At 31.7% G+C, this 24,588-nt stretch overlaps 2 protein-coding genes and 1 long non-coding RNA gene across 3 annotated transcripts; 1 reads left to right on the plus strand and 2 right to left on the minus strand.

Moving 5' to 3' along the window:
* Positions 1-658: 658 nt before the first annotated feature.
* Positions 659-2,312, minus strand: LOC133781565 (beta-galactosidase 9-like). The gene is made up of 3 exons (XM_062220605.1): positions 2,091-2,312; positions 1,336-1,421; positions 659-1,000 (listed from the first exon to the last, which is right to left on the minus strand). The coding sequence occupies exons 1-3, from the start codon at positions 2,173-2,175 to the stop codon at positions 893-895; spliced, it is 279 nt and encodes a 92-aa protein (XP_062076589.1). The 5' UTR covers positions 2,176-2,312; the 3' UTR covers positions 659-892.
* Positions 2,313-3,540: 1,228 nt separating this feature from the next.
* Positions 3,541-5,457, minus strand: LOC133781564 (uncharacterized). The gene is made up of 5 exons (XM_062220604.1): positions 5,071-5,457; positions 4,937-4,962; positions 4,723-4,809; positions 4,453-4,520; positions 3,541-4,139 (listed from the first exon to the last, which is right to left on the minus strand). Exons 1-5 carry the CDS (start codon positions 5,235-5,237, stop codon positions 4,017-4,019), a joined length of 471 nt encoding a protein of 156 aa, XP_062076588.1. The 5' UTR covers positions 5,238-5,457; the 3' UTR covers positions 3,541-4,016.
* A 7,648-nt stretch (positions 5,458-13,105) lies between these two features.
* Positions 13,106-14,084, plus strand: LOC133783753 (uncharacterized). The gene is made up of 3 exons (XR_009870941.1): positions 13,106-13,261; positions 13,354-13,385; positions 13,869-14,084. It is a non-coding gene; the product is annotated as an uncharacterized LOC133783753 (long non-coding RNA).
* The last annotated feature ends 10,504 nt before the right edge of the window (positions 14,085-24,588 follow it).

Raw genomic sequence — 24,588 nt, forward strand, 5'->3', positions numbered from 1 at the left:
CATGTACCTAAGGTTCTAATTATAATGGTCGTGGATTATAATATAGTCATTGATATAATCACAAATACGCAAAAAACTTAAGTTATCTCAAAACTCTCACTTTCTATATCTATAATTAATTATTTTCCTTTTTTTTTTCCTAAAGCATGACATTCACTACAAGAAAATGGGGTCTTTACCTACCAATTGTAAGTGTAGGTAAAACTAGCCTAATGGTGGGTAATATGGTTTACCTACCAATATTTAACTGGTAGAGATTGGTAGGTAAAAGTTAGTGGGGAAAGAGTCTTTACCTACAATTATTAACACTGGTAGGTAAAAGAATCAGTGGACCCCACTAAGTTATAAATCAATTGATGAGTCATCAGATGACGTGTTTGATGACATGGCATCCTACGTGTATGTTGACATGGTTTTTGTAGTTTTACGTGTCTGATGACGTGGCATCCTGTGTGGCATCCTGCGTGGCATCCTGCATGGCATCATATGTGGCATCCTACGTGGTATCATTTTATTAACCCACATAGCATTATTTTATTGGTTTGTTACACAATTTATATTTTGTTCAAATTTAATGGTTATGTGTAGGTAAAAGATAATAATAGTTATTTGTAAATGTTCTATATTAGAAATAAACTAGAAAAAAACCATTCAATAATAAAATGTTTAATGCTAAAATTCTTTATAATGTTCAATACTAAAATAAGTCATAAAGTTATCATTTTAAGGTTACCCCTACCAAAATAAAAAAAAAAACTTCATAAAGTTCATTCTTTAGTAAATTAATATAAATAAACTAAGAATCATCTTGTGACTCCCGAACTAAAATAGATGGCGACTCTTAAATTTGCATCTGAAGCTTGGTCTATTGGAGGTGGTGGAGGCGGTGCCATCAAATTGTTAATATCGATGGATCAGCATCTGGAGTTAAATCAGTCCACCCTGCCTTTTCATTTTCTTCTGCAGCATATATCTTCAAGAATTCTCCCTTGAGCCCAACCTAGAACCATGTTAAACAATACGAAATCCACTTTAAAATCCCAACCTTAAATATATCAAATAATGATAACTTATTAAAGGGTGTCTAGAATTTTTGCCTAAAAAATTCAAATACAATTTTTTTTCGTCTTTTTTGAAACAAAACATCGACTTTTATTGAGAGATGTCTACTAGATACCATTATCTACCTGGATAAAAAGTGAATTTAGGTGCAACACCATTTAACTGACTAGCAAATCATGCAAAAGGGAGAAAACAAAAATATATTAAAGGGAGCCAACAACTTTTACTTTCACAGCCAACACAAAGGAAATGAAACCTTGAAATTGAACACACCTGGTAGGTCCATAAAGACTTTGAGAGGTCTATATCCCCATTTTGAAATCCAGTAAGTTTAACTTGCCCTCTAAACCTTGCTCCGTCTTTCTCCAAGAATGCACCATAATTCTGTATCATAGATTAGATGCACCATATAAATATAAGATAACAAGTGACAATAAAATGTCATATGTACTTGGAACTTCTATAAAGAGTACCATTAGGCAATATATGATTAGAAAGAAATAAAATTTCCAATGAAGGAGAAGAGGACACGGGAGTTATCTGGGAAAAAGTTAAGCCTTGGTTGACTGTATGGATTTTCAAGTGTAAGCATTTTAAGGCATAATCGTTCTCAATGCTTCTCGGTCATTGGTATTTGTAGTTGTAATGAGTTAGTTTTTGTGATAGTTTTTATGTTTTACGTCTTACTAGATGTATTAGATTGAAGCAGTCTTTCAAAGGCTGTCTACAGTAATACACAGCATATCATCCATTATTAATACAAATTTGTTTCACATAAAAATTAATAATAATAATAATGATGATAACAATAACTTATACATAATGTACCATTAAAACTGATAAGAAAACTATGAAAAAGATTCAGAAAGAAATTAAAACATTGGCTTGGAACTTGTATCTTAGTGATCGGGAAAGTTAAGTGCTAAATTCCATGTAAGGAAGTAGGGATACAAAAAGGGGTGTCACACAGTTTTAACAGCCATAAAAGGAAAAAAATAATAATGAGATTTTATAAGATATTAGCTTACCATCCATCCCAATTTTCAGTCCAAAGCGTGGGTTTGTTATAGGAATTTGGCCTATAACCGTCACAGTAGTATCCATTGCATGCATCTATCTGTAAATGAAGAAAGTAATTTATGAAAAACAGCATATTAAGATACCACACTTGATAAAATTTAACCGCCACTACTCTGAAAGTTTCACCTGTCCCTATACATTCTTACAGCCATAATATATAAGTTCAGAAAATTTAAAGCATTGGCTAAGACCTTACAACTTCATCCGGAGCATCAGTTTGCTGCACATCACCCATGGAACCCCAGCACCAAGGCTTAAAGCCATTTTTGCTGCCCACTTAACATAGTCCTTTCCTTTCTGCCCAAACTTCCCTTCAATATTTCTGTATTCATTTTCAATCTGATAAATTTGCAGTAAGAACATATAAGAAAATGTGAAGCATATTAACAATCAAAGAGGTAGACAACATAAGGATTATGATTCAAATGAACTACTTTAATCTCTACATTTAGTATAGTTGAAAAAAAAATGATTCAACATGAATTCCACACTATATAAGCAACAAGGGACAAAGAACCAAAACAATCAGGGATTAGCTCGTAATTCATAATTTTAAAGGAGACTTTCATTCTACTTCTGTGGTTCTGCATGAATCATACTTAGCATTGTTGTGTATATTTTCCATAAATAGAAATGTTACAAAAATGTTTACAAATACTCATAGGTCACAATCCCAACCTCAATTATACCCAAGAATTTTGTTCTCACCAATGACAGATTAAGATTATACAGTAAATTGGAAAGTACCTTAATGAAATCATCCAACATCAGATGAGATTGCCTTGTGTAACCTACCTGTCTCTTGCAAAACTGGGATTAAGACTTTCTGCAAGTTTGAACATTAGAAATGGCAAAAAGTTGGTAAATTTTGTCTCAGGTCTATCTACTCATTTAAACCACTTCAGAATTCAAAACCAGATAGGAATGCGTCCTATTAAAAAGACAGTAAGGCCTATCTTTGCAAGGCTAGCTGAGGATGTCACAGACAAGAGACCATGATAACGCTGATGTCGTTCAAGAAAATGACAATTTTTTATTTATTTATTTATAAATATACGGAAGCTCGTGCATTTTAGTCAAGGCACAAAGGTCACTAGGGGCACTTGAAATTCAATACTCAATATTAAATTTGTAATAAACCTATATATATATTCAAAGTTTAAGCTCATTTTGACTAAACAAAGTAATCACAAAACAAAGCTTGGTATCATTTGCTCTAACCCCAACAATATGTTTCCGGAAATAATCACAGCAGCTCTATAACCTACTACTTACCAATTTGTTCAAAAAATTTAAGAAAACTGATGTCAAAAGTCCAGTCAATTATGAGACGTAATGAGAATTCAATATTAAAATTTTAAAATATTAAAAGTAAAAGGAATACAACAAGTAGACAAATAAACAAAATTCAATAATCAGCAATAACAAGAAAGCTACATACGTAATTTGTGAACTTTATGTGACTTCAAAATATTGAACAAGTCTTACAGTCTTTCTTGACTAAGTAAAGACAAAAAAAAAGTGAACAGAAACAACAATGATAGAAGTCTCAGTTTAAGACAGGACACTAATCATCCAAAGCCAAATATGCAACAGATCCTAGATCCTAACTTACATGAATACCCAATTATATAATGGTATTGAAAACAACAATTGTTAAATTGGAAAAAAATGGTCATGAAGCAGCAAGGAAACAGCGACTTTGGTAAGAAATTAACTCTCAAAAAGACTAAAGGAAATATGTTCAATAACTACACAATACAAATTGAAGAGTCATACCTGAAACTTATATAAAGAGGTAGTAATATTCTATATACTTCTCATATACACTTCTCTTCAAATAGATGAGCATAGCCTTCTTCCAAAGCTATCCATTAACAAGAAAGCACAAACAATCCCCATGCTCTATCCCAATCCAAATTCTCTTCATCGACAAGAACTCTCATGAGTTCAGCTATGGCAAGTGATGGATGAGTATCATTCAACTGTAGAGCAACCTGAATAAGATGGAGAAACATAAACTTACGAGCATAACAAACAAGACAAATTCATATTACCATATTAATGGAAGAAAATACATCTAGATCCCAAATACGAAATCTAAAAGGTAAATTATTGTTATGATCAGTAAACAGTGCAATTCAAGAAATATCCACATCCAGCTGGGCACAAATAAGAACAACAATAACAAAGAAAAAAATCAATCAGAAACGAACAGAGAAAAAGAAGCTGGCATAACATTACATGGTTGTTGAGTTCATATGGTTACAAGGAAATTAAAAAATACACTAATTATATAGGAATTAGAACCTTCTCTGGAAACTCATCAAAGTTATTGTGACCATCTTTGAATCTTCGAATGATGTCCTGTGTGGATGCTGAGACAAAGAAATATTGTTGCTTCAATCTAAGTTCCTTCCCTTGAACATTTTAAAACTCAGAATAAAAGTGAATAATAAGTAACAAAGAATCCATTTCCAGAGAAATATAAGCGATAGATGAATAAACCTAATGAGAGCGGTCATCAGGATACAAGACGCTACTTATTGTTTCTGCTTTCTGGACAATAACATTTAATACCTCTCTTCAAATGACTCAATAACATCAGAGCATGACTGGAGATTCTCCAAAGGCTCCCAGGTGTTAGCTGTCTCTGGCCAACCACGCCTTACAAAGCAAATAACGTTAAGTACAAATATTCCATTAACAGATTAGATTTGACATATACAGGTAAAAGAACAAGAAATGCAAAGTTAAGTAAAAGGAGAAAGAGGAAGAGGGTTGGGATACGCACCATTTGATGAGGTACTGAAGCTGACCCTATTGTTGGTTTTGGTTTTGGAAAACAAAGGAAAAGACTTTTAGGGATAATCAAGAAAGTAAAGCAAACCCACGAAAGTATTGAAGAGAAGGGTATAGAAAAAGTACCTTGCGGACCCTTTTACGGCGAATGGCTTCGATTTCGTAGAAGCCGTCGTCAAGCTTAGGACGCTCAGTGTTTTCATTAGCATCATCATTATCAGCTTCATCATCGTCTTCATCGTCCTCGTCTTCGTTGTTTTCAGCATCTTGAGTATCCGGTTGGGGCTGGGCATCGTGGAGTTTTAGATGGGCATCTTGCTGTTCAAGAGAAAGAGGGAAAAGAGAAGGGTCGGGCTGAGACAAGGAGCCATTGGGTGTTGGGTTAGTGTCGGAATCTCCGCCTAAATTTGAGTCCCAGCTCTAAGAGGGAGAGAGAGAAGACAACCAGAGCATTTTTTTTTATGTCCGAAAGGATTAAATGATAAAGTATATATTATTATGATTTTGTTTTTACTAGTAGTTAGAATTAATTTAATTTTAATTTTTGTTTTTGTAATGTTTATTTGTTTTTAAGATTTGTACCTTTGTTAAAAATAATATGACATGCTAAAAATAAGTAAGATGATATGTAGGATATTTTTAACACATCATCACACCACTCAGCATCATTTTTATTAAAAATTAAAATAATAAGAGAGAAATATTGGCGCCAAATGCAAAAAAATTTCCCTCCAGTATATGTGTAGGGTAACACTCTTTACTTACCCATATTATTAGTAGATAATCATCCTTCTAAAATATTATAATATTGGCAATATTTACCTACCAATAAATCTTACGAATAAATATTAGTGGGTAAAGGTTCCCTTTACCTACCAATATATATTGGTAGGTAAAATATTGGTAGGTAAATATCAGATTTCTTGTGGTGATTGATATGCTTTTAATAACTTATAATTTAAAAATAGTATGAGACAGAAAAATAATGTAATAGAAACTCCATATGAAAGTGGTTTTTTAATTTAAAATTACTAAAATAAAAAATATCTAATAAATATAGCTTATAAAAATATTTTTTGAACAAAAAATAATATTTAAGAATTAAATATTGTTTATTTCATTATCATATTAACTTATTTCAAATATTTTTATTTTGAGTAATATATAATAAATAAGTTTATTGCAAAAAAATTTCAAAACGATATTTTTAGAAAAAGCTAAAAGTTAGGTTTTGCCAACTTTAGCTTCTAACTGTAGCTTCTATACAAAATTTTCAATAAGCTATTTTCTGACACCTAAGTCTCATAACCAACCAAGACTTAGCCTTTCCTGAAGGTTTCACTCGTGCATCGCTAGCCACGACCCAGAGAAACAACAAGGGGACCCACGGTCTCATAATCATGGGAAAGTGGACACATATCTCCACTCCCAATGATCGTGTACCAAACCACGATCCCCACTCTTACTGATCATGTAACAGCCACTGGGTACTATAAATAAAGGACCCAGGGCTTCATTTCATGGGTTCTTTTTCGAGACTTTTTGAATCAATCTTTTAGGACGAACTTGTGATGAGTGAACGCCGAGTTTATATTTGTAATTGTCCATCGAGCAATTTAATACTAAAAACTAACTGGATTAGGTTATTACTGTTCATAAGAACATGGATGAACCACTATAAATTCTTGTGTGTTTTGTTATAAGATATTAGTACTCTGCCGTATATTTACATTTGTATCATTCAAAAGGTGTCGTATATCATACATACGACCGTTGGCCAATTTCATAGGTCAACATTTTGGTGCTTTCATTGTGAGTACGAAATCAAGAAACACACTTTCATCAGTTTTTACGATGCCTCCAAAATCCAGTCAGATGAAGAAGACGGTTCCTAGGGATTCAACCTCTCAGGATCCCATCGATTCCATGAATGAACCTCAGGTAGAGGTTGAAGATCAATCTGAAGCAGAGAATCCACAAGATGCTCCCCAGGAGGAGATGGCTCAATTTCTGGCGAGGTAGGAGGTCTTTGCTGTAGACATTGCCCTCCAGAAGGCAGTTATGGAACAACAATGGCAGGAGATTGATGAGCAGGTCCAGAGGATGACCCAGAGGGAGCGAGAAGCTAACTGGAGACACCAGGCAGCGGTTGTGGCACTGGAGTCGGCTACCCAGTTAGCCCGACGAACGCTGAAGTTGCTGCTCAGGCGATGAGGGAGACTCTGGCTAAGGCAGCAGAAATGCGAGATAGTAGCAATAGGGAGGAGTCGAACTCCAAGGACGCTCTCACAGCCACTTTCCCAAAGACAGGATGAGGAGGTGCAGTCCAAGACTGCCTCCTCCATGACTAAAAAGAACAACACTTCCTCCCAAAGTAAAAGGGTTACCATCCCGAAGGCCCCCTTCCAGGGGGACAGGCGAAATGGCACAGACATGTGAAAGACATGACAGATACGAGAATGGTCGATCAAAGTCTTAAAGTCACAGAGGAGGGGCTCGGGGGCAGGATCGCACCGACAAGAACAAGGTAGACCTACCACCTTTATATCCCCAGTCTCGCAAGGGAAAGGAACCGATGAACAACACCAATATCGTGTTCGATAGGCTCGGGAAAGATGCACAACCTCAAGATCTGAGGGATATCATCAACAGGAGAACCAGCACTCAGGAGGGGGTACTGGGGACTTCTACCCCACCTGGAGTAGCGATCCCACCAGCAATGCAGGTCTAGATAGATGCACTCACCACAGCAGTTCAGGGACTGACAAAGAATCCTTCTGATATCGAGCTAGCTCATAGGAGTGGGAGTCCTTTTAGTGCCAAGATCCAAGCTGCTCAACCATCACTAAAGTACAAGACCCCGAAGCTTCCAACGTACACTGGGAAGGAGGACCCAATGTGACACATTGGAAAGTTCGAAGACTAGATGGCGTTACTCGGTGTGGAGCACAACTATAGGTGTAGGGTATTCCCTACCACTATCTCTGACTCTACTCAAGAATGGTATTGGAAGTTCAAACCTGGATCCATCACTTCCTGGGAGCAAATCAAGAAGGAATTTTGCAAAGTCTTGAGTGTCGGACGGATTCAACCAGCTTATGCCAATCAGCTAGCTGACATCAAGCAAGGGAATGATGAATCCTTAAAGGACTACATCCAGAGATTCATGAGAGAAGCAACCAAGCATCCATGGTAGGAGATGAAGGGAAGTTCGTTTCCATCTCCGCAGGAATCATTTATCATAGTCCCTTGTGGGATAGCATCCACAAGAACCCATCAACACCTTGCAGGAGTTCCTAGACCGAGCAGACAAATACATGAGCTAGATGACGCTATCATGAAGGAAGAGAAAGGCATAAACCATCTAACCACTACCAAGACAAGCAAGAACATCGCAAACCCTCAAGCCAGCAATGGGGGCAATGGTAAGAAGAGGAGTACCTCAGGGGCCGAGTAGAATGGAGAAAAAAAGCGAAGTCAACACCGACCGACAAACAACCTAAACACCAACCCTACCAGCCCAGGTTCACAAACTATAATGTCCTGACTGCAACAAGCGTTGAGACTTATTATTTTTAAATAATTATTATGGTAAAATATCTCAAAAATATCCTATTTTAATTTTTTTTAATTATTTATTTTATTTTAAGTGTTTAAAAACTACTATTAAATATAAGAATATTTTCTAAAATATAAGAATACTCCGTTAAAATTAATAATAAAAAATAAAAAACTGTTAAAACAAAGAATTTCCGTTATATACACTTATTATATAGAAGAGAGATATATGTATATATATTGTCGATCACTTTATAAAGTAGACATCATATCCAAGTCATTCGTGTACTATATAAATATAGGACAATTCTCCTATAGGGGCTTCACTTTAAGCCCTACCGGTGGGGCTTTCAGTGTTCTCGACATTTGAATAGTTTTTGGCACAATTTTTTTTTATGACTGTGTATATTGTAGCTATTTAGAGCATCGTTGCGATTTTAAAAAAATTCTGAATATTTTACAGTACCGAAAACTAGATTCAAACATGTTGCACGCATAACTATTCAAAATTATAAATGAATAGTAGTTCACTGTCATTGCCACCATTTTTTTTTCTTTCCCCATTTTGAAAATGTTTGAATAGTTCTTATATATAAACAAGAAATTTCTTATAAAGATACTTCAATATGGAAAGTCAACCACCACATATATATATATATGTATATATATATTATCGATCGCTTATTAAAGTAGACATCAAACACAAGTCATTCGTGTACTATATAAATATATATTTTTTTTTTAAGAAAAATTAATTCTAGACGAAAAGTCTTTGTTGAGACTTTATGTATTGAACTATGCTTCGTTTTGAGTTATAAATGGGAGACTTTGTTGGTCTAGATATCCACACATCGATTTTGATTATGTAAATTCGTTAAATAGTTCATATATATAAATATAATTGGAGAATATAAGAATTATTGTTACATTGATAAATGAATAAATAAATGTTCACATCACATTTATAAATGAACAATATTGACTATCGTATTAGTCACTTTTCCTTGTCTTCTTTCCCATGGAATACTCTGCTAGGTTAAAGACCCTTTAGTCACCCCACTTGTTGTTCTAATACTCTTGAAGTCATTAATTAGTTCCACATGAGAAAAGTCTCTCTCTCACACGTCGACAGTTGACACTAAGCTAAGATTTGAATAGTTTTACTTCAAAATAATGCTGCCCTAGCTAATTGATTCTCATATTATTATTATCATTAGTATTCATAATTTGTCTATTAAATATATTGTAATATATCTTAAAGAGTATTATCTTTTTTGAGTTACAAATGGTTGAGAAATTGTTGGTCTATGTCGGCCCTTATGCTTTACGTAATTCAGTAAATTTATGAATTATATGTCTGAAGAACAATTTGTTTATAATTTAGTTAAACATTTAATATGTATATAAGTTTATATGATTAATGAATTATAAATATCATAAATAAAATGTTCTCTACAATCAATGTATGGGACGACTATATATATATATATATATCTTCTATATAAAAGGTATGTAGATAATGAATTTTTTTTATTTTAATGGTTTTTTATTTATTTATTTTCATTAACTTTAACCAGATATTCTTATATTTAAATGTAAATTGTAAATATGATCCTTAAACTTAAATAAAATTAAATAAATAAATAATTAAACAAATTAAAAGATGATATTTTTGATATATTTTACAATGATAATTATTTAAAAATAATAAAACCATATATTTTATAACTTAAATAAAATTTAATTACCAAATTCAAAATCTATAACAAACATAAACTTAAACAAAAATAACTAAATAAATTAAAATATAATATTTTTAAGATATTTTTTGATAATTTAAATAATTAAATCATATTTATTTAAAAATAATAATGGCATACATATCATTTTTTTTTTTAGCTTATAAATTTGTGTGATAGTTTATTTTTTATCAAGTTATTGAAGCTCTTTTTTTCATCAAAAAAACATTGTGAGATACATTAGAAACTAAAAATAGTTGATGCAATTATATTATTGTCTACACTATGACTTTTTCAATTCTTATTTTTTTTCTATTATTAATTTCCTTTTAAATATTATTATATTTTATATATATGTCATGTAGCTATGTAAATATATATATATATGTCAACGTTGTATTTAGATGTCATATATGTAAAGATTATTGATATAAATATTTATATATACTATATAACTATAATTCATTTTATTTTTTTAAAATTATCGACATTGTTTACAACTTTAAAACTAAGCAAACGTGAAGTTTAAGTTTCATTAAATTTTATTTAGTTATAAAACATATGATTTTATTATTTTTAAATAATTATCATTGTAAAATATCTTAAAAAAATAGCTTATTTTAATTTTTTTAGTTGTTTGTTTATATAGTTTTATCTAAGTTTAAGTCATGTTTACAATCTACCGTTAAATATAAGAATATTCAGTTAAAGTTAACGAAAAAAAATAAAAATTGTTAAAACCAAAAATTTCTGATATCTACACAAAATTTTTATATAGAGGAGATATTACTATCTCCATCAAAAGTGAATTGCAGACGCAATTAATCTGTGCAGAAATTTATTGGATTGGATGTTAGATGGTAGATGGTAGATGGTAAATTACACAAGAACTTAGATGAGAATCATCAAAATTTAATTTCTAGTTCGATTTAATATATCGGATGAGAAAATAGTATCAAAATGTAGTATTTTAAATTTATATTTTGATAATGTTACCTTAAAACACTTGTTCAAATAATATGACTCAAAACGTGTGGGGCGTCCTCCAAGCTCTTGTCACCTTCAAGCAGGGCCTTGTTGATCTAGCCTTCCAAGTCGATCATCTAACACACCTTCAAAAGCATGTCACATTTCACAAACACTCTAAAGCGCGACATGCTCCATTCAGTTGGAGCCTTCTTTGAACTCTATTTTGATGTCTGTGTTTGAGACTGAACAAGTCCCCCTTCTTCGAAAATTTTTGTTTGCTGTTGTGACACCATGCCCATCTGTTTGGCCTAATTGAGTTTGGTATGCAGCTGGTGTGGCTCATTTGTCCTGGCAGTTTGGGCCTCAGCTATCCCAATTGTTGGTATTAAATAAGAAAATTTCATAATACGCAGCGGAATGTATAGAGAATAGGATCTTTTTTTTAAACAATCATTAATACCAGCCAAGATCATACATATAGAGATATGGCTGCAGTCAAAGAAGGCAAGACCACAGACTTCTCTATAACAGGACAAGGGTTCTTGAAATATAAAGGTTGGGTATGCGTGCCGAATAACCATGAAATTAAGATGAATATTTTAGAAGATGCGTACACTACCCCATACTTTGTTCACCCTGGATCTACCAAGAAGACTCATGACCTTAAGGCACTAAATTGGTGGCAGCCGGGAATGAAGAAAGATGTAGCAGAGTATGTGTCCAAATGTCTAATATGCTAGAAGTAAAGGCGGAACATCAGCAACCCACAAGCTTATTTGTAACGACCCAACTATTCTAGACTTTTGACCATTAATGACTACTATACTAATCTTAAGAAAACGTACATATGAAATAACCATAACTTAATTTAAAAACTGCAAAGTAAAGGTTAAATACATAAAAATTCATTTAGGATGTGGGATCCCATTGTTTTGAAAAAAAAACATAACTTAAATAAATTGGTTACAAAATTAAGTGCGAAAAATAATACATAGAAATCATAACTAAAAGACTTAAAAACTTCATCCTCGAATCGAACGCGCAATCCACCGATTCCATCCTGCCTCAATACACATCCTCAAGCTGCCAAGAATCTTTCCGCCGCCATAACTATTTTCCTGCACATATAAACATAAAGGAATGAGCCTAATGCCCAGCAATGAAAAACTACTAACCACATAAACATACACATAAAATCATATCATAACATATACTATATAAGACTATACTAATAATGGCCATTATGACATGTGATAAATCATCTACGTCCCCTGTCTAATATTTGAGGTAGATTAGATCACATGTAGTGTATGATAACCCATCTACGTCCCCTGTCTAATATTTGAGGTAGGGTAAATCATTACATAAAATATAAAAACATAAACTTATCGTTTAGATAGAATAATTAAGAATGTGGCATTCGTCACATGTATGTTTATTAAGGATAGGATTTTAGATGAATAAATTTATCAAGGATCTCGTATTACTCAGTCAAAGTGGTTTAAACAACTTCAAGTGTGCAAAAACGTGTTTAATATATCAGTGTAAGCCGATATATCGCAGCTATAGGGGCTGATATATTGCCTATGTTGATATGGAAAATAAGTCGACTTTGCACGAGCGAAACCACAGAGCCTAGGGAATATGGGGCAGGTGATATATCGACTATAAGAGGCGATATATCGGCTCCACCTGCATATTTTGAAACTCCGTGGAATCCAAGCTAGTAACAACTGTCAACAACTTGGACTTACTCTAGAACGATTTTGACCAAGTTCTGGGCATCTGTTGAGCAGAAAACTCCATTTTTTTCTTTTTAATGGGAGTTAGTTTCACTCCTTGAACTTTATAAATAGGAGCCTTCATTTAGCCATTTGCATCATCTTTCAAAAACTTTTCAGAGCCTCCAAGCTGCTAAATTCGTTCTAGAAAGAAACACTAGGATTTTGGAGTTGGAAGCTTTCAAATCTAAGCTTTTATAAACACATGGGAAGTAAGTTGGAGTGTGATTTTGGTATTGAGGTGTTGATCAAAGTTCTAAGCTATCCAAGGTACTCTTAATCCTCAAGTTTAGTTCATTACGATTCCTCTTGTTCTTTTCTTTTACCTCAAATCCTAACTTGTTATAATGGCTTTTGGTTAGGTGTTTGATTTTTTTGAAAGTTAAGGTTTTCGGTAAGTTCTTGTCTTGATGGTTTAGATATTCTTTTCATCTTCTTTTCTTTAGGAAACATATGGTTTTGCTGTTTGGTTTTAGGAGTTTCCAATCGTGTACTTGTCTCCAATATACCCCAGTTTTGGTAAGGAAAATAAGTTAGATTTTATGTATGTATGTATGTATGTATGTATGTATGTATGTATGTATGTATGTATGTATGTATGTATGTATGTATGTATGTATGTATGTTGTTTTTATGTCTTTTAGTCGCTTGGAAAAAATGGTTGCTTAGATAGCAAATCCCGAGATTTTTATCATTATCGTAGATTATAGTTGTGTCTAAACCTACATCTAAATAGTAGTAAGATGACTATAGATGGTTTATATCACATACTACCGTAATGTGTTAATGACCATTAATATTGTCATCCATTTTTATGTTTTATGTTTAATAGTTTTTCCTTATCGGGCATTAGGCTCATCAATTCCTTTTTATTTAGATGGTGCAAGTAAATGAACATGGAAGGCGGGACAGATCCTAGGTGGCTTTGGCATGTGTATTGGGAGAGGACTAAAGGAATGGACCAATGGAATCGATTGAGAATGACGTTGACATTTGAGTCTTTTATTTATGTATTTATGATTTCCCCATTTAGCATTTGAACATTTATAATAAATGTTTAATTTTTTTTATGATTTTATGTATAAACAATGAGATCCCGTATTTTGGATTTTCTATAATAAAGTTCTATTATTTTTTGTATATATCCAAAAGATAGTAGTATGTCTTAGTAGTTTTTAAAGGTCCGATGTCTTTAAGTTAGTCGGGTCTTTATAGATGGTGTATATTTTGTGCCAAATTTGGCCCAAAATATGTGTCAATGTTATATTTGGCCAACTTTTTACATTTTTACTCCAATGCATAAGGTGCAAACTTGCTAATAAAAAAAAAGTTAATACAGTTATTAATGCTTATTAAAAATATACAACACAACTATTTTTTTATTAAAATATAAATTAAAAATTAAAATCATTTTTCAATTAATAAATCATATTAATGAGTGACAAATGTGTAATTAAAAAAAGTGATATTTATTTTGTGTCATATTTGATCCATGCTATATTTTGTGTTAAATTTGATACATTTTTTAGCATGTGCTAAATTTAGTACACATTTTAGACCTTCGAGTTCCATTTTATGATGATCAGCTAAAAAATAGCTATACACCACCTTTATAGCACTCCATTAGTCATGCTCTAACTTAGTAGCATGACTAAAAGCGTTGGGACAAGGTCATCTCCCTTTTATCTGCATTTGGTAGTATTTATGGCCTACCACACAATACCTCACACAACACTAGGCCAAATGGCAAACAAAAGTAACACATATATAAATTCGTTGTTGGCATATAAATTTGTTAAATAACTCTTATATAAATTTAATTGGATAAAGAAATATTACTACATGGAAACATAATATTTAGTTTAATTAGGTGTCGCATCATAAATAAATGCTCGAAATTATAAAAATTAATAATTGACTATCTTCGTCGCCACTTTTCTTTGTCTTCTTTCTGACGGAATAGTTTATATATATATAAACAAGACATTAAAATTAAGAAATTTCATAGAACTAGACTTTATAGTTTATGGAAAGTGATCATGTCTGTTGTCGCTTTATAAAGTACACATCAAACGAAACAACACGTTATGACTATATTTGATTACTCTTAACTCTATTCAATTAATTCAAAGAAGAAATAAAATCTCTAAATTATAGTTGACTGTACATGGAAATGAATATGCATAAATTTTATTGGATTGAATGTTAGAGATGAAATGTACTAAGATAAGATGAGAATTTTTAAATTTGAAATTCTAATTAGATTATTGTATTAAATGAGAATTTATAATGTTTCCATTCTAAGGCTTATTTTAAAATTATGTTTATATATATTTCATTTCTATGATATATAATTTTTTTTTATGTAATTTTTGTATATGGGTACGTGTACTACCAGAAAACATGTTTCAAACAATACCAAAAAATATTATGAAATACATATCATAAAACGTTTTGATGTCTTAAGAAAAATGATGCCATCATATATCGGAGTAGTTGCATAACACTTTTTCATAAAGAGAAGTGTTATTACAATGTTTCCTTTTTGTTGTTTATATGATAGTTTATACAACACTTTTTTTCCTTACAAACAACGTAACTAAAAAAAGCGATTGCATATGATCATATATATGATCTTGTTTAGAACCCAAAATCCAAATTATTTCACCAATACAACTACTCATAATAATCTTTCTCCGCAACACTACATGATATATAAATTATAAATCTAGTTAACCATGCATAATATTCCATTATTTTTACTCTCTTATTTTGGAGAAAAAGGTTGTAGATGAGTTGAGTTGATACAGAGTTAGTTGAAATGACTCATACTTCCCGAATTGAAGTGCCCATAACAATTGATGGAGTTGTCGAGATGAATTATCAACATCATTCATAAATAAATGTTCAAAATTATAAATGAATTGTAGTTTACTGTCATTGTCACCATTTTTTTTTCTCTTCCCCATTTTGAGGTTGTTTGAATAGTTCTTATATATAAACAAGAAATTTCTTAGAAACATACTTCAATATGGAAAGTGAACCACCACACATATAAACTGCAAAATATATATATATATATTTTGCACAAACAACGTGCAATATATATATACTAGATACAAGCAATATATATATATCTAGTTTTATATATATATATATACTAGATACAAACATGTGCAACATTTTTTTGGTTTTATTTATAAAATTTATTAATTATTTTTATTAAATTTATATTAATGTCATATAAATTTTGAAATAAATATCCTATTTTAATTAAATAATTTATTTATTTTTGTTTAATTTTATGTTTGTTCTAATTTTTTAATTTGGGTGTGATAATAAGAGATTATTTATTATATTTTTAATATAATATTAAATATTATACGTGAATTTTAAATTTAAGTTTCTTCCTAGTTTTTTTTGTAAAAGTAATTTGTTGCTAATTCACAATAGATTATATTATAGGTTTAATGTGATATTATTCTAATAATTGAATTTAAGTTTAATTAAATTTTATTTAACTTATAAAACGTATGATTTTATTATTTTTAAATAATTATCCTTGTAAAATATCTCTAAAATATCATATTTTAATTTGTTTAATTATATATTATTTAAAAATATTTATTATTGTAAAATATCTAAAAAATATCCTATTTTAATTAATTTAATTATTTATTATTTTTAAATAATTATTATGGTAAAATATCTCAAAAATATCCTATTTTAATTTTTTTAATTATTTAATTATAGGGGGTGTTTGTTTTGAGTAGTTGAGTTGCCTTAGAAAGTGTAGAGGGACTTAGGATGAAAGTAATATTAAACTCTTGTGTACAAAATGATTCACTTTACCCTTAAAATACATGTGGGGCTCACACAAATTATTAACTTTGCCCTCTTAAAATTTGAACCAAACATAGGAAGGGATTTAGATTCACATTCCCACATTTACTTTACCTCATACCAAACAACCCCTTGAGTGTTTACAAATTACTGTTAAATATAATAATAATATTATGTTAAATATAAGAATATTCTGTTAAAATTAACAATAAAAAAATAAAAAATTGTTAAAACTAAAAATTTCTGTTATCTACACACTTATTATAATAGAAGAGATATATGTATATATATATATATATTGTCTCTCGCTTTATAAAGTAGACATCAAATACAAGTCATTCGTGTACTATATAAATATATATATATATATATAGGACAATTCTTTTATAGGGGCTTCACTTTAAGCCCTACCGGTGGGGCTCTCAGTATTCTCGACCTTTGAACAGTTTTCGGTGGAATTTTTTTTATGACTGTGTATATTGTAGCTATTTAGAGCATCAACGCAATTTTCAGAAAATTCTGAATGGTTTACAGTACTGAAAACTAGGTTCAAATATGTTGTTGCACGCATGACTAATTTTTTTTATGCGCGTGGAAAACAATATGTTTGAACCTAGTTTTCGGTACTGTAAATTATTTAGAATTTTCTGAAAATTTGCAGAATATTCTAAACAACTACAATATACACGGTTATAGAAAAATATCGTACCAAAAACTGTTCACGGGTCGAGAACAGTGAAAAGTCCCACCAATAGGGCTTAACGTGAAGCCCCTATAAAAAATTTGTCCTATATACGCAAAGTCTTTGTTAGAGACTTTATGTATTGAATTATACTTTGTTTTGAGAGTTATAAATGGGAGACTTTGTTGGTCTAGATATCCACACATCGATTTTGATTATGTAAATTCGTTAAATAGTTCATATATATAAATTTAATTGGACAATATAAGAATTATTGTTACATTTATAAATGAATAATTCACTATCGTCTTAGTCACTTTTCCTTGTCTTCTTTCCCATGGAATAGTCTGCTAGGTGAAAGACCCTTTAGTCACCCCACTTGTTCTAATACTCTTGAAGTCATTAATTATAAATATCATAAATAAAAATTACAATCAATGTATGGGACCACTAGATATATCTCTTTTATATAAAAAGTATATAGACAACAAAAATTATTGGTTTTACCGGTTTATTTTTCATTAACTTTAACGGAATAGTCTTATATCCCTTCTATGTTTTGTAAATGCGCTAAGATCACTCTTGGAGATTGCTATCAATTATTTTGCTTTTCTAATTTTTTTTTTTTTTTGAATTTATGAACTGTGTACTTACAAAATAGCTTTGGATGATCTCACAAGATGGACTGGAGCTATGGCGGTTTGAAATTTCAAGAGCTTAAGTTCAAGTGCTAAAAGCATATCAGTTTATTTGTAATTTTTAAATTATCTAGATGCTTTATAAATTTACTATTTTGTAATTTTTTTTGTCGTGTGATTTTATTATTTTTTTATTTTTGGAAGATGAACAATCCACGAAAAATAAAACTTGTGTTTTTTAAATTATAAGGTTTTATTTTTTCATCTACAACATATGTGATATCCATTTTTCTGGAAGGACGATTTCATAATTTTTCTATTGTGTGCATCTTTGCCTTTTTTTTTTCTTTTCCTTTGATGGAATATTGGATATGTATGATTTCCAATGGCAATAAAATTTATAGTTTCTCATGTTTGAGTATTTTTGTGGAATCACAGCATGAGAATAATGTCAAGTGAATAAATAACAGTTCGGGTTAAGTTGTTATTTATTTAATTAAAAATTATTATTATTATGGGCATAATAGTAATAATAATATGCTTGAAATTATTTTATCATCTTATGTGTAATTTTTAGTTTGCCTTAATATTATTATTATTTAATTGAATTAAATAATAATAACTAATTGAATTTTTGAAAAGACCATAATACCCTCAAGTTTGGGATTGGTTCAAGGGACATTTTAGAGACTTTATTTTTCTGATTTAACATGATTAAATATTCATAAAATTGGTCAAATTTTCTAAATTTAATTGTGGAACATTAGTTTATTATTTATTTTAAAAAACTATAAAGAATTCCTTGAAAAAATGATCTTACCACTTCAAAACGCTAACTTCCTTTCTAAATATTTTTAAAACGTGTTTACTGGAAGCAAACAAAGGGTCGAAGAGAGAAAAGGTAGTTATCGTTTTTTTTTAAAAAAAAAAAGAGAAGAAATTTTTGAGTTCTTGCATTTGGGAAAATTTGGGTGTATTGAACATCCAAACATATATGTAATAATGACATAAGATATAAATATATGTTACACCCAGATTTTGAGACCTGAGATTGTGACCTGAAAAGTTGGACTCATCAAGTGTGAGCTCGAGATATATAAAATGCATGTTCGCGGTCCAGATGTCAAAACCTCGAAGCAAGACGGGTAACCTTGAGATCCTTTCTAAGCTCGAAAGAATATACCATCAGGATACATCTGTTGTCGGGTGTCTTCGGATCGAGTAGTCCGAGCTTAAAGAGTACAAGCTCGAAATGTAACAGCCTCGATGGTATTTATCTGCTCATAGCTGGTCTTGGAATAAGGCATTTAGTTCGTAACTTATCCGTAAACCTTGACTGACATGATGCTGGTTGCTAACCTCGAAGATTTGATGAGTCATCTGATGTAACGCGTTCCGTATGTTTAAAGATACTTATTGTTGTAACATCCCAACATTAAAGGGATATTAACAATTCTGTTACACGTTACCTGGTCTTCAAGGGACGTTTCCTTGTATATAGGAGTTACAGTATTTAATATCATTATTTTAATTAATAAGCAGAAGTATCTTCTCGAAATATGTGGGAATGAACTCTGAGAATTCTCTATAAATAGAGACTTCATGAACATTTGTAAAGGAGGGATCTTCGGATATCTTGGGAGAAACTCTGGAGAATTCATCTTTGAAGGATTTCCAGAAAACTCCAAGTTTAAATAAAATAGACTCGTGGACTAGGCATTTGCTGTGGCTACGGCTGCGGTGAATGCTGAGGCTGTAATATCCGTTTTCTCGAAAGGGTCATTTTGTAATTTTTCCACTGAGAGTATTTTTTCATTTTACATATTTACGGGTTTAAATATATATGGATTCCAATGATAACAAAGATTCTCGAGTTCTTATGTTTGAGAATCTAGAATGAGATTCAAATCTCGGCATGTGCATAATGCCTAATAAATAATTAATTATGTGGGTTAATTTAATTATTTATTTATGTTGTGAATGTTATTATTATTATGAGCATAATAATATTAATAACATGATATTAATTCATTTTATTTTATTATACGGTTTATTGCATTATTATTTAAATTGATTAAATAATAGTAATTGCATGTAATTATGAAATGACCATAATGTCCCCGTGTTTGAATTTAGTTGAGGGGCATTTAAATGACATTAGAATATGATTTCAAATGCGATTAACTGATTAAATTCGAAATTTAAATCAGTTATAATAATATCACAATTTATTTTATTTTATTTTAAAAGAAATACAAGAAATTCCTTAAGCATAGGGTTAGAATCGGTCAACAACAACCAAGTGGTTAAGCCTTCATTTCTTTTTGTTTACGCACGATTTAGAGGGCCTCTCAACAGTTCAAAATCATGGGAAGAGAGGGAGAGTCGCACTAGTGGAAGAAAATAGACGTTCTTGAATTTTCTAGAGAGAGATAGGGAGAATTCGGGTTTGCGAGCTCTAGAAAATTTCTGGGTGGTTTTGAGTGTTTGAAATATCTTTCCTATGATCTAAAGAATATTTTTGATGTGACAAGAGGGGCTAGAAATGTCGTTTTCAAAAATCACAAGTTTTCACCATTAAAGTGGGTGTTCTTGAATAATTTCGGATCTAAGAGAACATGGGAGGTTCCGGGTTTGTTTGAAGTGTTTAGAAAGCTTAGAGGGACCCTAAAAAGTGTTTTGGACGTGAAGAAATTGTTCAAAAAGCTCTGAAACAAAATCTTGTATTTTGACCACCATTTTTGGCGATACACCGGCGACGGGGAAGACAACCATGATCCGGCCATCATGGGTCGATTTTCTTGAGCTCCAAGGGTTATTTGAGGTGCTGGGATCTTTGGGAACAAATTCCAACCGGTTAGGAGTGTCAAAAACAAGTGGAAAGAGGAGTTAGAATCTCGCCGGCGACGGCGATGGAGGTTTTTTCCTTTATTTTTGAATCCTAAAAATTAGTACATTAATTTTAGAGGATTTTCCAACTGGTTTGGTATTTTTCTGATTTTTCTTTGAATTACTATGATTTATTTAAGTTTAAATATAGATTAATTATGAAAAATATTTTTATTACTCAGAAAAATATTATTTTATGTTTGAATGAATTCTGTATGATTTAGAATTGTTTTGTATGTTTAGATTTAAGTTTTGATTGTATTTGATCATTTTCTTCAATTATTTGCTTTTTTTTTTTTTGATGAATCATCAAGTTTTTCATTACTCCAATAACAACTATACAAGCTAATAGCATCTTCAATGGAAGACCTAATAATAGCAAAATCTATACAAATATGTGAACTGTTAGAAAATATCCCTCTTTACACCATTAGTTTTATAAGGCCAAGAACCATTCTATTTCTAGTGTATTGACATGTTGGGGCCAAACACATCTAACTCTGTACTTTATATCTTCCTTAATCTTCTTTACAATCATATCTACTGTCATCACCTTCGAGTTCCAGAGAAGTTCATTTCTGGCATGTCAGACTTGGTAAACCAAAGCTGCAAGTGCAGCGGAATAGCATTGTTTCTTGAACTTACTTATTTTGGCTCTTTCTAACCACCTGAGAAGACTACCCAGATGCCTTGATTCAGCTCCCCATCTAAGCCAGTTCTTCACTTGCTGAAGGCAAAGCCAAGCTAAAGAGCAATCGAAAAATAAATGCTCCTCTGTTTCTGTGTGATGCCGACAGAACAAGCAATGAGATTCATCTATTAAGTTATAGTTCTTTAGCTTTTCCCTTTTTCTCAACCGATTCTGAACAGCAATCCAGAACACCAAACTATGTCTTGGCAGGTTAAGAATTATTTGCTTTTAAATATGTGATTTAAGAAAATAAATGTGGAAAAATTATTTAAAGTGTTATCCCCAAAAAATGGAGATCGATGACGTGATAATAGAGGTGACAAGTGGCAGTACATGGTCCGTAAAAGACACATTAATAAGTCAATAAATATATTGGCTCCTCAGAGTTGTGATAAAGTGACTTGGCTTAGGAGTAGCTCAGTAAGCCATGTTAGACCAGAGATGTGGCATGCTAGACCAGAGAGCCATGTTAGATCAGAGACATAGCATGCTAGACCAGAGTGCCATGTTAGACGAGAGATATGGCATGCTAGACCAGAGTGTCATGCTAGACGAGAGATATGGCATGCTAGACCAGAGTGCCATGTTAGACCAGAGGAGTGCGTGTCCTACCAGCCAAGTGCGTGACTGTCCAGTAGAGGTATGGCCGACCAGAAGGTGATATTCATCAACCAGGTGAAACAGACTACGTCAAGATTCCCAAAAATGGCTTCAACAAGAATTGGTCTTAGCATACAGGGGAATCTCTCATTCTTCCCACAAATTGGGTGTTCTGTTACATTTTGAATATTTTTGTAATTTAAATATAATGAAATATCTCGATTCTAGGGGAGAGCAGATATATGATCCTAAGCCTATAAATATATGGCTTATGGGATTAGAAAAGGGGTTCTGCTTCTTTTTAGACTTTTGGGGAAATTTTGGGTCTAAATTTTCTAGAGAGAAAGTGCTTGTATCTGAAAAAATTCTTGTATTCTTGTAATCTGTACTGAAGAAACTCAGTTGGCTCAGTTCATCTGATATTGAGTACAGATCTATAATCACAACTCTAAGTGGATTAGGCTATTACCAACATATTGGGGCTGAACCACTATAAAAATTGCGTGTGTTATTTACTTTCTGTTCAAAAACTGTTTGTTTCGTTTTATTTCTCTTGAAGGCTTTATTGTTTTTGACGTTCTCACGTCGTTGGCCAAAAACGCAGTCAACATAAAGTATTCTAAAAACTCTGAGAATTTTCGTATATTTTTAAAATAAGATTCTAAGGCTCTGTGTAATTTTATTTCTAATTTGTATCGTTTATGTAATTTTCATGATTTATTTAGTTTATCCTATATTTTAAACATGAAAAATATTAATATTATTTTTAAATCGTTTATCTATTTTTCTTGAATTTATTGGTTTTTCTATTAAATCAATTAAGAAAAATAGTTAGTTTGCCCAGAAAATTCTAAAATAATTTTTATAAGTTAATTTTAACTTTTTGAATAGTTATGTATGATTAGTTTGAATTTTAGGCTGGCTGTATAATTATTTTAAATTATTTAAATTATTTGAGAAATTGAGGAAAAATAATTTATAAATGTTAAAAATTATTTTTCTGGTCTTATATGAGCATTTTCTGATTATTTAGGGTTTTGGAAAATTTGTTTATTAAATTTCGTTGTCATATGATAATTTTTATAAAATTGTTGAGTCATTAATGTAATTATGATATTAAAGGGTATTTTGGTAATTTTCACATAAAAATATTTATATGAATGCATGCGATACGTTAGAAACATTATTGTTTATGCATGTGACATGATAGTTTGAACATTTGTGGAAAATGATTTTAATTTACGTGTCATGCATGTTAAAATTGCATAGTTAAATTATTTCAATGATTAGGGTTTCGAAATAAAACCCTAACGCTCATTTTTATTTTCCCTGAATTTTCACTGTGTAATTGGACGTCTAGGAGCCAATGGTCATCGATGTGACACAACAAGTAGTTCGGGACACGTCAGCGGACAATTCACTGCTTAAGGTAAGAAGAGTGGACATCTGCGCATAGGGTGTACGTTATGCGTACAACCTTGTTTTCTTATTTGTTTAATTATGTAATTATATTTGTGACTTGAATTGTTGCATTAGGTTGACTAGCATGAGGATAGTGCTAGGGATTTTAGTTAGTAGACATGCTTAGATGATAGAGCAGGTGTGCTACTAGATTCTACCTACTTGTGTGAGCATAGCACTTGCAGGAATTATCTTGGGTGTGTATAACTCAGGATAATAGGATGCCACCACGGAACTGCCGAGTGAGAGTACAGCGCAGGCAGGGCAACGATGTCTCGAGGGAACGACCGAGTGTAAATACAGCGCAGGCTAGACTATGTGCCACCGTGGGAATGCCGAGTGTGAGTACAGCGCAGGCAAGGCATATTACTTTCATGTCCGATCAACATGACTTGTTAGTATTTATGTGTGTGAGTGTAACACACATTATGTTAGTGTGATATGGTGTTTATTATCGCACGATGATTATTATGATTATGATGTTTATTTATATTTAGTTGAAGGTTTATGTTTTCTGGTTTGGGGAGTATGTCCTACATAGCTCTTCTTACTGGGCATTAGCTCACGGGTACTCTGTGTGCAGGTAAAGGCAAAGCAAGCAGTGAGTGGTGCGGCCTCGAGGCATGGACAAGACATGTTAGAGGCTGGGCTTCAGTTATTTTATGTTTTTTTTTTAAATGAATGTCATGTTTTAAATTTTTAGACTTGAACGGCTATTTTCTCTATGTTGTTGTTGTTAAACCTAGCGTCCAACTTTTTTATTTTTAAATAATGAGATCTCATTGTCTATTTA

This window comes from Humulus lupulus, chromosome 6 (genome assembly GCF_963169125.1).
Source record: "Humulus lupulus chromosome 6, drHumLupu1.1, whole genome shotgun sequence".
NCBI classification, from domain to species: Eukaryota; Viridiplantae; Streptophyta; class Magnoliopsida; order Rosales; family Cannabaceae; genus Humulus; species Humulus lupulus.

Excerpts from the sequence above, each read along its gene's own strand:
- LOC133781565 (XM_062220605.1), bottom strand. The coding sequence starts at position 2,175 with ATGCATGCAATGGATACTACTGTGACGGTTATAGGCCAAATTCCTATA. Across the intron at positions 1,422-2,090 it reads ACTGAAAATTGGGATGGATG|ACGGAGCAAGGTTTAGAGGG; the intron begins GTAAGCTAATAT and ends TCTTGGAGAAAG. Across the intron at positions 1,001-1,335 it reads AGTCTTTATGGACCTACCAG|GTTGGGCTCAAGGGAGAATT; the intron begins GTGTGTTCAATT and ends ACATGGTTCTAG.
- LOC133781564 (XM_062220604.1), bottom strand. The coding sequence starts at position 5,237 with ATGCCCAGCCCCAACCGGATACTCAAGATGCTGAAAACAACGAAGACG. Across the intron at positions 4,963-5,070 it reads GCCGTAAAAGGGTCCGCAAG|GGTCAGCTTCAGTACCTCAT; the intron begins GTACTTTTTCTA and ends AACCAACAATAG. Across the intron at positions 4,810-4,936 it reads CTTCAGTACCTCATCAAATG|GCGTGGTTGGCCAGAGACAG; the intron begins GTGCGTATCCCA and ends TTGCTTTGTAAG.